Source organism: Rana temporaria, chromosome 4 (assembly GCF_905171775.1).
Source record: "Rana temporaria chromosome 4, aRanTem1.1, whole genome shotgun sequence".
NCBI lineage: Eukaryota > Metazoa > Chordata > Amphibia > Anura > Ranidae > Rana > Rana temporaria.
Genome location: NC_053492.1, coordinates 189,131,239 through 189,147,172, shown reverse-complemented (window position 1 = coordinate 189,147,172; position 15,934 = coordinate 189,131,239). Strand labels below are relative to the sequence as shown.

At 40.8% G+C, this 15,934-nt stretch overlaps 1 protein-coding gene across 1 annotated transcript; it reads left to right on the top strand.

The window, feature by feature from the left end:
* Nucleotides 1-4,832: 4,832 nt before the first annotated feature.
* Nucleotides 4,833-8,155, top strand: LOC120935676 (MAM and LDL-receptor class A domain-containing protein 1-like). Its single transcript, XM_040347729.1, has 6 exons — nt 4,833-5,013; nt 5,124-5,380; nt 5,548-5,632; nt 6,064-6,108; nt 7,906-7,944; nt 8,127-8,155. The coding sequence occupies exons 1-6, from the start codon at nt 4,848-4,850 to the stop codon at nt 8,153-8,155; spliced, it is 621 nt and encodes a 206-aa protein (XP_040203663.1). The 5' UTR covers nt 4,833-4,847.
* The last annotated feature ends 7,779 nt before the right edge of the window (nt 8,156-15,934 follow it).

Below are 15,934 nucleotides of genomic sequence, written 5' to 3'. Positions count from 1 at the left end.
ATTTGAAAATCGACTAATGTATGGCCAGCTTTACACACCAAATAAAATCATCACTGCACAGCTTTTTGTTTACAATGAGAACATGGAATAACATAAATATTTTTCAACAAGCTTATTTTCAACAAGCTGTTCCACCCTCAATGGTTAAGAAATGTAAATGATGAATCTAAATTTGTATGAGCCAGACTGGGTCTGGATTTGTATGAACCAGTTCAGAACAGACCTTTCTACGTGCAATGACTTTAGATGTAGGCATATGTAGCATATGAATGACTCTGTATAAAGCTAAAATTGACAGAAAAGTAAAGTTTGTAAAATATTTAAACGTTTAATTCTGACAAACATTCAGATTGCTTTACATTTTCCTTATACAGCTGGCCTATTAGGGACATTTTCCACTTTCTGTGAAATCTACCCAGCCTAGCTTGGCCAATAAGCGATGTGCTAATAAACTATCTGGCTAAATATCTATGTCTGCTAAAATGTGTTAGCTGGTGTACTTGTAAACCACCTTCTGGGCATTACTATGGTATTTGGATGTGGGTCAAAACATCTAGGAAATTCTGCTCATTCCCATGGAGAATTCTGAGCAGGGAATCTATGCCTTCTGCATTTGGTTAGGGCTGTACACTCTGGTGATTACAGACAGTAGCTGAGTAACTTGAGATGGCACATTTTATGCTACTGAGACCTGAAGGGTTTTTCTGACCCTTTTTTGGATATGGTGTCTTAGACGTGTTAGATATACACACCCCTGTATACTTACCTGAGTGCTATCTTGATCCAGTGCTGTGCCCATTTGCAGCAGCTCTCTTATTTCTCTCTGCTCACAGAGCAGCAGTAAAAGCCATTGGCTTCTGTGAGCAGAGAACAGGGGTTGGGGTTGGGCTGTGTATGTCAATAGACACACACAGCACAGCTGGGCCCCCCCCCCCCCATAGCAAGCAGCTTGCTATAGAGTTTATATGGATGCCCACAAATAATAGGAGGAGCCAAGAGTACTGGTGGGGTACCCCAGAAAAAGGGGTTCAGGGTTGCTCTGTGCAAGACCATTGCACAGAGCAGGTAAGTATAGCATGTTTGCTATTTTAGAAAAAAAAAAGCCTTTACAACTGCTTTAGCTGCTTTGAGTATTCAGGAATCGCTTAAAGGTGCATATAGTAGGACATAGCCAGACAAATAGAGGTAGAGAGCTCCAGAGGATTGGAGAGGCCCTGGAGAGGTCCCGAAGGTGAGCATTGGATGAACAAACAAGAGAGTTAGAGAGCAGTCTAAACTGGGTAAGCCCATGTGCTAATACATAAGCTGGCTGCTTAATCTGCTCTGTGAAATGTTCTTGCTAGTGAACCTGTCATCAATATATCTGGGCCACATAGCTCTTTCCTGTGGACAAATCTGTGTAGACAGTTTTACTTTTGCATTTGGATAAGGTGTGCTCTGTGATCATAAAATATGCGGTTTGTTAAATTTGTAGTTATAAATAGTTATTAGACAATTTGTCTTTGTATCTGTAGGTTCTACTGTGTCATCAACTAAAACCACATCATCACCAGGTAAATATATTGCTCATGTTAAAGAGTTGAGTATTATTTATAATAAATCTATTTATTTTGTTATTATACATTGTAAGACCTTGATAATAAATTGGAAGTCATGCATACTTACATGACAGTTTGACATAAATAAAAGTCATGCAAATCTGACTTACACTTAAAATGTATAATTTTAATTATAGATTGCAGCCCTTACACAGAACAGTTTTAGATTTACAATAGTACTAGTTATTTGTATGACTGCTGTGCAGGGTGCACATTTTCATATACTAAAATGTATCGGTGATACAGTGAGTGTAAGTCCACCCAGCTATCATACTGTAAATACATTTATTAAATGCATTGAACATTAACATACACATATACAGTAAGTGCACACAGGTTGTAAATGTGCATAACTTTTCTTATAATTTTACTAGATTTTATTTTTCTCTATACAACATTTGAATTTGAAAATATTTTGTTATCTATAATAATAGTAATAACAATATAACAATATAAAAAGAAAAAAAAAATGAAAAATAATGTAAACATATTCTGTATGAGACATGTTTATACGGTTGCCTGGCATTTAATTCAGGAATTGTTTTATAAAATGTTGGGCTTTACTTGAATATAATATTATTTAAATTTTGTTTCTGCATGAGTTCAAAAAAGCATTCATAATGTCCAGCATTAAAATAATGTATGATTTTCTCTCCTGCATGTTGTCAATTTTGTTTAGAAAAATAATTGTCATTAATTAATGATTGTTATTGTCATTAACTAATAACTATAATTTGAATACATAGAATGGTCACTGGTAGACACTTTTGTATGTGTAGCTAATGTGAACTGATGGAATAAATCACATAAATACTATATGTAGTGATCTCATAAACGTGTCCAATAAATGTAGTGATACAGATGTATAGTGTCCAGTAGTCCGGTTAGACCAGCAGACCAAAATCTCCCCCATGCGCCGAATGGATTTGACGCATGCGTGAAAGCATTTTCCTTCCTGGTTTGCAGACGTGGCGGCGTCAACGTCACCGCGCTGTCTGTCCGCGGGGATTTTGGTTTGATGGTGTACAACCATCAGACCAAAATCTCCGAGCGGACATGTCCGATGAAAACGGTCCGCGGACCGTTTTCATCGGACATGTTCGCTCGTCTGTACAAGGCCTAAGGGTCTTCAGCTGTTCCTTTGATCTGTGTTTGACCACTAACCCTTTTGGTCAGCAAACACCTTTTGATGTGTAACCTTGAATGCCTGTATGTAACACAGATATACCATGCCATACACATAACACACTATTTTAAATGCCTACACATCTATATTAATATTACAACACTATACTTTTGATGATCTACAATATTATTCATATTGAAACATATTTATTTTTCACAAACAATTCCTGTTAGCAACATCACAGTAACATTATTTACATAACAATAACACTATTCTTACCATTCCAATTTAAAGTGCATGTATAGACAATTGTATTAATTTATTTTAATTGCATTTAATCTAATTTATTTAATTGTTTTGGATAGAATAGACAATGGTTAAGACCGCTGGCAGGTTATTTTTTGATGCCTGTGTCTCATTGGGAAGACTCCTCTGATCTCCTGTCCTGGATAAGAAGGCAATCTTAAAAGGGGAATTCTCATTACAGACCCTCACCTTTTGCTCTGGTGACAACTGTAAAATTAATTTGGTGACAATGTTGACTATGGTCACAATGACAAATAGAGGGGTGATTCATCCTAACAGGGACACAGATAAAGAAAAAAAACGGACACAAATTCCAACCCTTCCCCAATCTATCCAAAACTAGAAAAAGTTTTAGATTTACAAACACTTTTTTTTTTTGTGTACAGACACTCCATATATTACTGATTCTCTCATGTTAAGACTGGCAACAGACACTCATTTACCAAGCACCCAACTTTTTCTTGCAGTCCACTATTACTGATATTCATTCATTCTATCAAGGTACAATACATGTTGTTTTCAGCTATGCTTGTTAATTATCAATATGCCTGAATCATATGGCATAATCATGTTTTTATTTATAAATACTTTTTTTTTCTTTAAGCGATCACATGACCTCTTTTCTCAGCTGCATAAGATGCTTTGAGAGGTGGGGTGGAGACTGCAGAGGGATGTGTCAACAGGACACTGAGAAAGACATGTACACTGATGTTCTGAGTGAGATGTTAGCTGTGCATTGGGGGCAGTTCAGCACAAGTCTGCCCATTGGAGTACAGGCAGACTGTGCTCCTGAGTACAATGCAAAAAGAAAACTAACCACGTTGCAGGGAATGTGCTTCCATGCCCAGTGTGATCAGTTTGAAATTGGAAAGCAAGGGACTTTGAAGATCACCATGTATTTCTTACAAATGAAGCGATGCAAAGAGAGCTGGATACTTTTAAATATAATACATGGTATCACAGACATACTGTATATCGGGATTTGAAATATTGGAGTAACACACTTTATTTACATCTATCAGAGCTAAATAAACCATTTAAATGCTTATACTGTATGTAAATATTTATAATCCTGTTCAGTTTGTTTTGTTATTCGCATACCTCTGCACAATGTACTGCTAAGGCCGTGTACACACCAGCAAACATGTACGATGAAACCGCTCCGCCGGACCGTTTTCACCGTACATGTCTGCCCGGGGCTTTCTGTACGATGGCTGTACTAACCATCGTATAGAAAGCCGCGCCTAAACAATACGCGGGGCGTGTCCGCGGTGTCGCCGCGTCGATGACGCGGTGTCGCCGCGACAATGATGCGGCGACGTGGGCGGGCCTGCCAGTTAATTGCTTCCACGCATGCCTCAAAGTCATTCGACGCATGCGAGGGATGGCGGGTGCTCGGACATGTACGGTAGGTCTGTACAGACGACCGAACATGTCCGAGCGGGCAGGATTCCAGCGGACTGTTTTAAAACAAGTCCAGGAATATTTGTCCGCTGGAAAAAGGCCCGGCGGGCAAATGTTTGCTGGAATCCTGCACGCTCGGGCCTACACACGACCGAACATGTCTGCTGAAACTGGCCCGCAGACCAGTTTCAGCAGACATGCTTGGTCGTCTGTACGGGGCCTAAGAGGGAAACAAAACGTTCTCAGTTACAGCTATGAAATATAGAAGTGTGACCTCCGTATCCCAGCCTACTGACAATAATGGGTCACCAGCCGACTCGGTCACCTCTATAAATATTCCTACAGTAAACATGTTCAAGTTCAGCTTTAACGCTTGCACATGCATTATACAATATGCACAATATAACTCATAAATGTTATCTGTGTTTCCTAAAACAGATGTATGCCATATAGATTGTTCTTTTGATGTGAACTTGTGTAACTGGAAACAATCAACGAGTGATAACATGGACTGGATACACTGGAATGGCTCAACCCCTTCCGATTTTACTGGACCATCATTTGACCACACAACAGGATGTAAGTCATTTATTTACTTACTTTCTCTGTTTGTAATAGTTTATATAACTCCCAAAATAATGGTTCATAACAGAAAAGGTACTTCAGCATTAATATTTTAATTTAAACAGATGGCTACTATCTATACATTAATGGACAGGATTCAGAAGAGGGAGACTTTGCAAGATTGGAGAGTCCTGCAAATTGTTTCACTGGAACTCATTGCTTACAGTTTTGGTATCACATGTATGGAGCAGCAAAATACATGATGCTGAGGGTGTCAGTACTAAGAGATTATGGTTTGGAAGATGTCTTCACTATAGAAGGAGATCATGGGGACATGTGGTATTTAGAGAAGATTTTCCTGCCTGAAAGTGATATTATCCAGGTATGCAATGTATTTCTTTTGCCAAATGAATTGTTATTAAATCTATTACAAATAGTTTGATCTCTTTTTGTATGTTATTGTGCTTTTTAGTCATTGTGCTCTTTGCACTGGCATATTATAAACCCAGTTCTGGCTATTAGCTATAACCTCATGAATTTTGTCAACAGATTTTCATTGATGGTGTCAGAGGTGAAGATTTCCGCAGTGATGTTGCTATAGATGATATTTCTTTTTACCCAGGATATTGTACTGGTAAGCTGTGATCCATTCATGACAGACTATTTGCTTGGTTATTTCCTAGTCTTAAAATAATATCTAATAAAGTCTGAGAATTTCAGTTTAATATGATTAAATGACTGCCACAAAGGAAGATGGGGCTTGTAGTTTATTTATTCATTCACAGATCTCTGTGAATGAATAATGTGGCTGTGCGAGTGGAGCACCATACAGCTGCATCGATTTCAAAAGTGACAGTGGCTGCGAGGATAAAAAAACATCTGCACACTGTCAGGAGTGGGATTGGTTTGGGGGGGGGGGGGGGGGTCAGCTTGCAACCATGCGACACGATACAACCTAAATATGGGTGTAACATGGTTGGAGCTAGGCTTTAAACATTTCTTTAGGATGTCTGGCTTGTGTATTCTAAGACTGCATTGATAAAAAATTAACTTTTGTCTTTTTAGCAGCAACAACTACCACCACCACCACTGTAACTACAAAACCGACAGGTAAATAGTTTGAGTAGTTTTATTAGTCCATATCTGGCAATACACTAGTAGAATTGTGTTAGAAGAATTTCATTTTGGGAATGTTCATTTGAATTAGTAATTGTTATTGGGGCAAATTGACATCCACAGTGGAAAGAAAATTCGAAGGAGCAGGATGGAATTTCTTTCTTGAATAAATTAATTTCTAAGAGTGACTGTGGTCCAGCATATCATCAAACGTACTGATGAGAATTTTCATGCAAATTTTCATACGAATGATTTTCATGCAAATATTCATACGAATGATTTGAAAATCGACTTATGTATGGCCAGCTTTACACACCAAATAAAATCATCACTGCACAGCTTTTTGTTTACAATGAGAACATGGAATAACATAAATATTTTTCAACAAGCTTATTTTCAACAAGCTGTTCCACCCTCAATGGTTAAGAAATGTAAATGATGAATCTAAATTTGTATGAGCCAGACTGGGTCTGGATTTGTATGAACCAGTTCAGAACAGACCTTTCTACGTGCAATGACTTTAGATGTAGGCATATGTAGCATATGAATGACTCTGTATAAAGCTAAAATTGACAGAAAAGTAAAGTTTGTAAAATATTTAAACGTTTAATTCTGACAAACATTCAGATTGCTTTACATTTTCCTTATACAGCTGGCCTATTAGGGACATTTTCCACTTTCTGTGAAATCTACCCAGCCTAGCTTGGCCAATAAGCGATGTGCTAATAAACTATCTGGCTAAATATCTATGTCTGCTAAAATGTGTTAGCTGGTGTACTTGTAACCCACCTTCTGGGCATTACTATGGTATTTGGATGTGGGTCAAAACATCTAGGAAATTCTGCTCATTCCCATGGAGAATTCTGAGCAGGGAATCTATGCCTTCTGCATTTGGTTAGGGCTGTACACTCTGGTGATTACAGACAGTAGCTGAGTAACTTGAGATGGCACATTTTATGCTACTGAGACCTGAAGGGTTTTTCTGACCCTTTTTTGGATATGGTGTCTTAGACGTGTTAGATATACACCCCCCTGTATACTTACCTGAGTGCTATCTTGATCCAGTGCTGTGCCCATTTGCATCAGCTCTCTTATTTCTCTCTGCTCACAGAGCAGCAGTAAAAGCCATTGGCTTCTGTGAGCAGAGAACAGGGGTTGGGGTTGGGCTGTGTATGTCAATAGACACACACAGCACAGCTGGGTCCCCCCCCCCCCATAGCAAGCAGCTTGCTATAGAGTTTATATGGATGCCCAAAAATAATAGGAGGAGCCAAGAGTACTGGTGGGGTACCCCAGAAAAGGGGGTTCAGGGTTGCTCTGTGCAAGACCATTGCACAGAGCAGGTAAGTATAGCATGTTTGCTATTTTAGAAAAAAAAAGCCTTTACAACTGCTTTAGCTGCTTTGAGTATTCAGGAATCGCTTAAAGGTGCATATAGTAGGACATAGCCAGACAAATAGAGGTAGAGAGCTCCAGAGGATTGGAGAGGCTCTGGAGAGGTCCCGAAGGTGAGCATTGGATGAACAAACAAGAGAGTTAGAGAGCAGTCTAAACTGGGTAAGCCCATGTGCTAATACATAAGCTGGCTGCTTAATCTGCTCTGTGAAATGTTCTTGCTAGTGAACCTGTCATCAATATATCTGGGCCACATAGCTCTTTCCTGTGGACAAATCTGTGCAGACAGTTTTACTTTTGCATTTGGATAAGGTGTGCTCTGTGATCATAAAATATGCGGTTTGTTAAATTTGTAGTTATAAATAGTTATTAGACAATTTGTCTTTGTATCTGTAGGTTCTACTGTGTCATCAACTAAAACCACATCATCACCAGGTAAATATATTGCTAATTTTAAAGAGTTGAGTATTATTTATAATAAATCTATTTATTTTGTTATTATACATTGTAAGACCTTGATAATAAATTGGAAGTCATGCATACTTACATGACAGTTTGACATAAATAAAAGTCATGCAAATCTGACTTACACTTAAAATGTATAATTTTAATTATAGATTGCAGCCCTTACACAGAACAGTTTTAGATTTACAATAGTACTAGTTATTTGTATGACTGCTGTGCAGGGTGCACATTTTCATATACTAAAATGTATCGGTGATACAGTGAGTGTAAGTCCACCCAGCTATCATACTGTAAATACATTTATTAAATGCATTGAACATTAACATACACATATACAGTAAGTGCACACAGGTTGTAAATGTGCATAACTTTTCTTATAATTTTACTAGATTTTATTTTTCTCTATACAACATTTGAATTTGAAAATATTTTGTTATCTATAATAATAGTAATAACAATATAACAATATAAAAAGAAAAAAAAATGAAAAATAATGTAAACATATTCTGTATGAGACATGTTTATACGGTTGCCTGGCATTTAATTCAGGAATTGTTTTATAAAATGTTGGGCTTTACTTGAATATAATATTATTTACATGTAGTTTCTGCATGAGTTCAAAAAAGCATTCATAATGTCCATAATTAAAATAATGTATGATTTTCTCTCCTGCATGTTGTCAATTTTGTTTAGAAAAATAATTGTCATTAATTAATGATTGTTATTGTCATTAACTAATAACTATAATTTGAATACATAGAATGGTCACTGGTAGACACTTTTGTATGTGTAGCTAATGTGAACTGATGGAATAAATCACATAAATACTATATGTAGTGATCTCATAAACGTGTCCAATAAATGTAGTGATACAGATGTATAGTGTCCAGTAGTCCGGTTAGACCAGCAGACCAAAATCTCCCCCATGCGCCGAATGGATTTGACGCATGCGTGAAAGCATTTTCCTTCCTGGTTTGCAGACGTGGCGGCGTCAACGTCACCGCCACGTCACCGCGCTGTCTGTCCGCGGGGATTTTGGTTTGATGGTGTACAACCATCAGACCAAAATCTCCGAGCGGACATGTCCGATGAAAATGGTCCGCGGACCGTTTTCATCGGACATGTTCGCTCGTCTGTACAAGGCCTAAGGGTCTTCAGCTGTTCCTTTGATCTGTGTTTGACCACTAACCCTTTTGGTCAGCAAACACCTTTTGATGTGTAACCTTGAATGCCTGTATGTAACACAGATATACCATGCCATACACATAACACACTATTTTAAATGCCTACACATCTATATTAATATTACAACACTATACTTTTGATGATCTACAATATTATTCATATTGAAACATATTTATTTTTCACAAACAATTCCTGTTAGCAACATCACAGTAACATTATTTACATAACAATAACACTATTCTTACCATTCCAATTTAAAGTGCATGTATAGACAATTGTATTAATTTATTTTAATTGCATTTAATCTAATTTATTTAATTGTTTTGGATAGAATAGACAATGGTTAAGACCGCTGGCAGGTTATTTTTGATGCCTGTGTCTCATTGGGAAGACTCCTCTGATCTCCTGTCCTGGATAAGAAGGCAATCTTAAAAGGGGAATTCTCATTACAGACCCTCACCTTTTGCTCTGGTGACAACTGTAAAATTAATTTGGTGACAATGTTGACTATGGTCACAATGACAAATAGAGGGGTGATTCATCCTAACAGGGACACAGAGATAAAGAAAAAAAAACGGACACAAATTCCAACCCTTCCCCAATCTATCCAAAACTAGAAAAAGTTTTAGATTTACAAACACTTTTTTTTTTTGTGTACAGACACTCCATATATTACTGATGGGATCACATGCACCAATTTTTGACCCAGAGAAAAAACACCCAAACATGCATAGAGAAAATAAAGACCACAAGACCCAGGAAAAATCCTATAATTTGTTTATTAAATGTTAGTCCATATATTACACAACATATATGACCATTCTGACACGCACGAACAATAACATTTTTGGAATATATTGGCCACGGCCTGGTCCACTGGTTTAATAAAAACTGTTGATTCAACTTTGTTTAACACTTAAATTTTTTGAAAACCACTTTAATACCAACCTTACCCAGCCCAGCCACTTGAGACTCGGGCTGATCCATCATTAACCATACAACATGACTTAAATCTCCCCTCCGAGGAACTACACTCAGAGTGAGCCACCACGTGAACCGGCCGCGATGGGAAAGAGAAAGAAAAAAAGGGGGGGTAGGGCGGGGAGCTTCTCCTGTCGTTCTGGAATCAGGCTGGCACCGACCCAGGCCAGACTGGACCAATAAATAGGCTTCCAGACTGATTCCAGAACCTTCCTAGTATCACCTGACCCTTCTGACCCAATAGCTGGCTACCTCCTGAGCCCACCTGAGCTTACCTGACACACCTGAAATAAATCAAACCTGCCTCAGTTAACTACTAATTTACCACTGCTGTCCTATTCCCTGTCCTTTGTATAACCCCCTGACCGCTGCCTGACCCCAGCCAGCTTAACTCACTATACAGCAGCTCCATTAAACTACCTAATAACCAATACTGCCGCAGTGATCCCATCTAGAAAGGGAGGCCTATGACAGGCACCCCCTTCCTTTTACATGGGATCACATGCACCAATTTTTGACCCAGAGAAAAAACACCCAAACATGCATAGAGAAAATAAAGACCACAAGACCCAGGAAAAATCCTATAATTTGTTTATTAAATGTTAGTCCATATATTACACAACATATATGACCATTCTGACACGCACGAACAATAACATTTTTGGAATATATTGGCCACGGCCTGGTCCACTGGTTTAATAAAAACTGTTGATTCAACTTTGTTTAACACTTTAATTTTTTGAAAACCACTTTAATACCAACCTTACCCAGCCCAGCCACTTGAGACTCGGGCTGATCCATCATTAACCATACAACATGACTTAAATCTCCCAACCGACAGAAGGGCGCTACTTGCCGCCCTTCTGTCCCCACCCCCCCCAGACCGCGGCCGTCTCTATGCATGTTTGCAATCCCATGTTAAAAATGTCCAAACCGATCTCTGCTAGGTGAACCCCATCACTCCTATATAAACCTTGCACTCCTCCCTCTAACTCCAAATGGCGAAAGGAAAACCCCAGCTCTGGAGCGAGGAATTTTTCCATCGCTCTGTTGATGCGTTTCCGTACTTTTTCCAATGGTTTAAAAACCATTGACTCTGACCAACGTAATCTTGGTATTATTTCTGAGAATATCAGGACTGAATTTGGGGAAGACCGTCTCAGAAACCTGAATGTCTCCTTCATTTCTGACAGTAACTCAAAAGTCTTCGTTTTCCCGATGTCGTTCCCTCCAACGTGAATAATTAAAATATCCGGGGCGGAATATAAAGAGTATAACCTACTCAACTCAAATAACAAATCACCCCATAACATCCCCCTACGTCCATACCAAAATACACGAAAGATTGAGGGATCCAAACCTAAATTCTCCAAATAAACTCTTTCTGCTGCTCGCTTCTGAGCCCAAAAAATAAGAGTGCCCTATTATCCAAACAGAGCGCTGATATCCTGTAATAAAAATAACAGATTAACACGGGCGTATATAACTTTTGTACGCATTTGACCTCCATCTCCCAATTTTCTTGATGGTACCTTCCTCCAACCCCAACCTTGCTGCTTCTGTGGCAGCCCCGATTCTAAATGAGTGTGTAGTTATCCTCAAATGCTCCAACTGAAGAAACACAACGATTTTTCTTAACACGGCAGAAAATTTATACATTGACACCGGAGCTCCATTTTCGTGAACGAACAAAAGTTTTGCCAATGGGGGGCGGATTTCTAAGTAAGCTTGCAGCGCTGATACTGGGCAAATGTTCCTGACTCGACATCTGCCTAACTTGACCCATGCTCCCATACCCAAAGGGTCGGTTTTGCTAGATCTCACAAAGACCCTTAACTCATTCTGTAGAACCATGACCTCGGACATTAAGATGCCCGCGCCCTTAGCTCCTGAAGAAGGGAGAATTTCTGATAGACGGAATGCTCCAAAAAATGCTAACGAAAAAATGGAAGAAAATAAAATAGATTCGTAACCCGAAAAACAAATCGACGAGGTTGCCCCACAAATCCGGGACAGAATGTCCGGAGTGATGGGTGACCTATTATCCTGCGTAGCCCCACTTCTTCTGTAACCCTTAAGCACACGTTTGACAGAAAAAAAATCATGACATGCCGGTAATTTATAGAGTCGAAGAAAAAAGGATATACCCGATAGGGTTTTATTAATGTGGGACCAAGAATATTTTTTCATAATCAATGAGTGTAAAAAAGACAGAATTACCTGTTCTGAATGATCAGACACAGATAAATGTATTGAATTTAGAAACGACACCCATAATAACCATGAAGAAACATAATTCCTCCACGTCGAAGGGGCCACCGAACTCCTAATGTTCTGACAGATCAGATTAGGTCCCATAAATGCAAAGGGGGGGGGGGCACCCCAACCTTCTCTGCCACTGGTAGAAGTTTGAAAAAACGATCCATCTGTCGACGAGAAAGAGAGTCGGCGATCTCGTTATTTTTTCCCGGAACATACCTCGCTTTTATCCATACATTCCATCTTAAACAAAGAAACACTAAATGTCTTAAAAAGACCACTACTAGCTGAGATTTGGATGACAGGCTGTTCACTGCAAACGCCACCCCTTTATTGTCTGTGCTTACTAATATCCTTTTGTTAGCAAACAAGGGGCCCCAAATTTCCAAAGCTACTACCACAGGGAACAGTTCTAATAAAACTATGTTTTTACAAAAACCATTTACCACCCACCTGTCTGGCCAACATTCTGCGCACCAATGGGGTCCCCATACTGCCCCGAAGCCCACCGACCCGGCTGCGTCCGTCTGAAACATGAAATCACTATCCGGGACAAACTCTTGCTGCCACATCGTTTTCCCGTTGTAATGCTCTAAAAATTTTATCCATACCAACAAATCTTTCTTGATTTCTGCTGATACCCTAACATGCGCAGACGGATTCTTCAGGCCCGAAATCGCTGAGTACAGTCGCCTAGAGAAAACTCTGCCCATGGGTAACACCCGGGTGGCAAATGCCAATTGACCTAGCAATGTCTGCATCTCTCGTAGCGTGACCTTACTCTTCCTCATAAACATCTGAAGAAGTTGAGACAGGCCATAAATTTTATCCTCAGGGAGTCTAAACTCCATGGCAACCGAATCCAGTGTAATACCCAAAAAATCTAAACAGGTTGTGGGAAGAATTGTCTTGCCCTCCGCCAGGGGAATACCAAAATATTTACAGACCAATTGAAAGGCTTCCAATAACCTCAAACAGGAGTCCGAATCTGCTGGCCCTAAGAACAAGAAGTCATCCAAATAATGGATTAGACAAGCCGATCCGGACACTTCCCTCACCACCCACTCCAAAAAAGTTGAAAAGGTTTCAAAATAAAAACAAGATAATGAACAGCCCATTGGCAAGCTTTTGTCAAAATAAAATTGGTTCTCGAAATGAATTCCTAAAGAATTGAAACAAATTGGATTTAAAGGAAGAAGCCTAAAAGCAGATTTGATATCTGCCTTGGCTAGCAGCGCATGCTTACCCAAACGGCCAATCATATCCACCGCAGCATCAAATGAGGTATAGGATACTGATGACAAGGTGGCATCAATCTGGTCGTTAAGGGAAGCACCCACCGGGAATGACAGATGGTGTATTAACCTATACTCCATAGGCTCCTTCTTTGGAACCAGGCCCAAAGGAGAAATCCTGAAATTTTTAAATGGGGGTAGCTCAAAAGGACCCTCCATCCTTCCAGCTTTTACCTCTTTTAGCAATTTCGCTTTTACCAGGTGAGGTGCGGTTCTGACCGACTGTAGATTCTCCACTATGCAGCATCCTGACCCGTTAAAAGCTGGTAAACTAAAACCTACCGAAAAGCCCTCAGTTAACAAGCGAGCCTTCTGCTTGTCTGGGTACGCCTGCAGCCATGGAAGCATTTTTTCCAGTATCACTGGAGAAGTTGCTTTTTGAAAAGCCCTCCTTCGGGTGAGACTGCAATTTACGAAAGCATTTGGCTACTGGGTGAGCCCCTGCGCAAAAAGCACACTCGTGCTTGAACTTGCAGGAGTTCAACCATTTGCATTGAGAGTCATTAAATGCAAAGCACAACCCCTTTTTGTAACCTGAAGGGGTTGCCACTGCTGAAGAAACTGTATTTGTAGTGCGAGAAATTGGCTGCCTTTGTGGTAAAAATAAATTTAACCACAAACCAACATCCTTTGCACCCCAGCTAAGGGATGGTTGCACCGCCAGTTTCTGCCTAAAGGCCTCGTCATACGTAAGCCAAGCAAACCCAGAAAAACTCCTATAAGCTTCCAATATTATATCAACATGTTGGAATAACAAACAACTTTTCTCTGGGAATTTTTCACACAAAATACTTGAATAAATCATAAAAGCTTGCAACCAGCTGTAAAAGGACTTAATAATGGGTTTGCGCCTCTCCTCTTCTGCTCTCTCCTCCTTCTTCTCATACTTATAAAAATCCCTGGATGGAGGGAGGATCAGATTTAAATCCATAAACTCCCCCCTCCAGATTTTTTCCTTCAGCGTGTTTGTGACGTGAAAACCCAGAGGAGAAAGCAGACAGGGCATACATTCTTTTGACAACTTTTCAGGAGCATTTATGTTATCAGGAGCAATTTGTACAGTAATAGGGGGAGAAAGGGGTGTAGCCTTGGTGTCTGCAGAAACTGCTGCCCAGACCCCTGCTGCGTTGGGGGGATAGCCACCCGACCCCTCCTGCTGAGGATCTGTGTGCCCCCTAATCAATGCTATCAGTTGCTCTAATGAAGCAGACAAGCTAGTAAACTGAGCTCCAGTAATGGACTCACCTGCCAGCCCCTGAGCACGGTTTGCTCCAGGGGCTGCTGAAGGAGATGAACACATCACAGTGATAGGGCTGGCTGCTGGCTGAGACGCTGGCTGTGGGGCTGCTGCTGCTCCCCCTCTTCCTCTCCCCTTGCTCCTCGGCGCGCTGTGCTTCTGGCTTGACTTCCCCTGCTGACAAGAAGAAGGTCCTCCTCCCGCTCCTGCTGCTGCCGCTCCGCGCGCCGCCCGGCCTCTTCCACCTACTGCGGGCATAGCGACACCGCGCTGGGACCTGTCAGGGAAAAATGGCTCACCGTGCCCCACGCCACCCAACATGGGCGGAGCGGGGCTGTCCATCAACTTCGGCCCGCGCTTCCTCTTGCTCTGTCTCCGACCCACCGTCGCTTCAGACGAGATTTCTTCCGCTCTCGCGACATCAGTGGACCAGGGCTCCGCGGACTCCTCCTCCGAATACAGCATACCCGAAAGACGCTGTGGGCTGCATACACCGCTGGCACCCGGGACCGGATCGTCTATTTCGCCATCCTCCAGCAACCGAGGACCAGGTAGGGAGAGACACTGTCGCAGCCATGCTTCACCACCATCTGCTTCGGCCTTGTCCAATAGCTGTCTCAGCAATGCATCCATCTTGAGGGAAAAATAGCTGCGGGACCCACGGGGAGCTTCTCCTGTCGTTCTGGAATCAGGCTGGCACCGACCCAGGCCAGACTGGACCAATAAATAGGCTTCCAGACTGATTCCAGAACCTTCCTAGTATCACCTGACCCTTCTGACCCAATAGCTGGCTACCTCCTGAGCCCACCTGAGCTTACCTGACACACCTGAAATAAATCAAACCTGCCTCAGTTAACTACTAATTTACCACTGCTGTCCTATTCCCTGTCCTTTGTATAACCCCCTGACCGCTGCCTGACCCCAGCCAGCTTAACTCACTATACAGCAGCTCCATTAAACTACCTAATAACCAATACTGCCGCAGTGATCCCATCTAGAAAGG

Coding starts and splice junctions, on each gene's coding strand:
- LOC120935676 (XM_040347729.1), top strand. CDS start 4,848: ATGTTATCTGTGTTTCCTAAAACAGATGTATGCCATATAGATTGTTCT. Junction 5,014..5,123: donor ATTTGACCACACAACAGGAT/GTAAGTCATTTA, acceptor TAATTTAAACAG/ATGGCTACTATCTATACATT. Junction 5,381..5,547: donor CTGAAAGTGATATTATCCAG/GTATGCAATGTA, acceptor TTTTGTCAACAG/ATTTTCATTGATGGTGTCAG.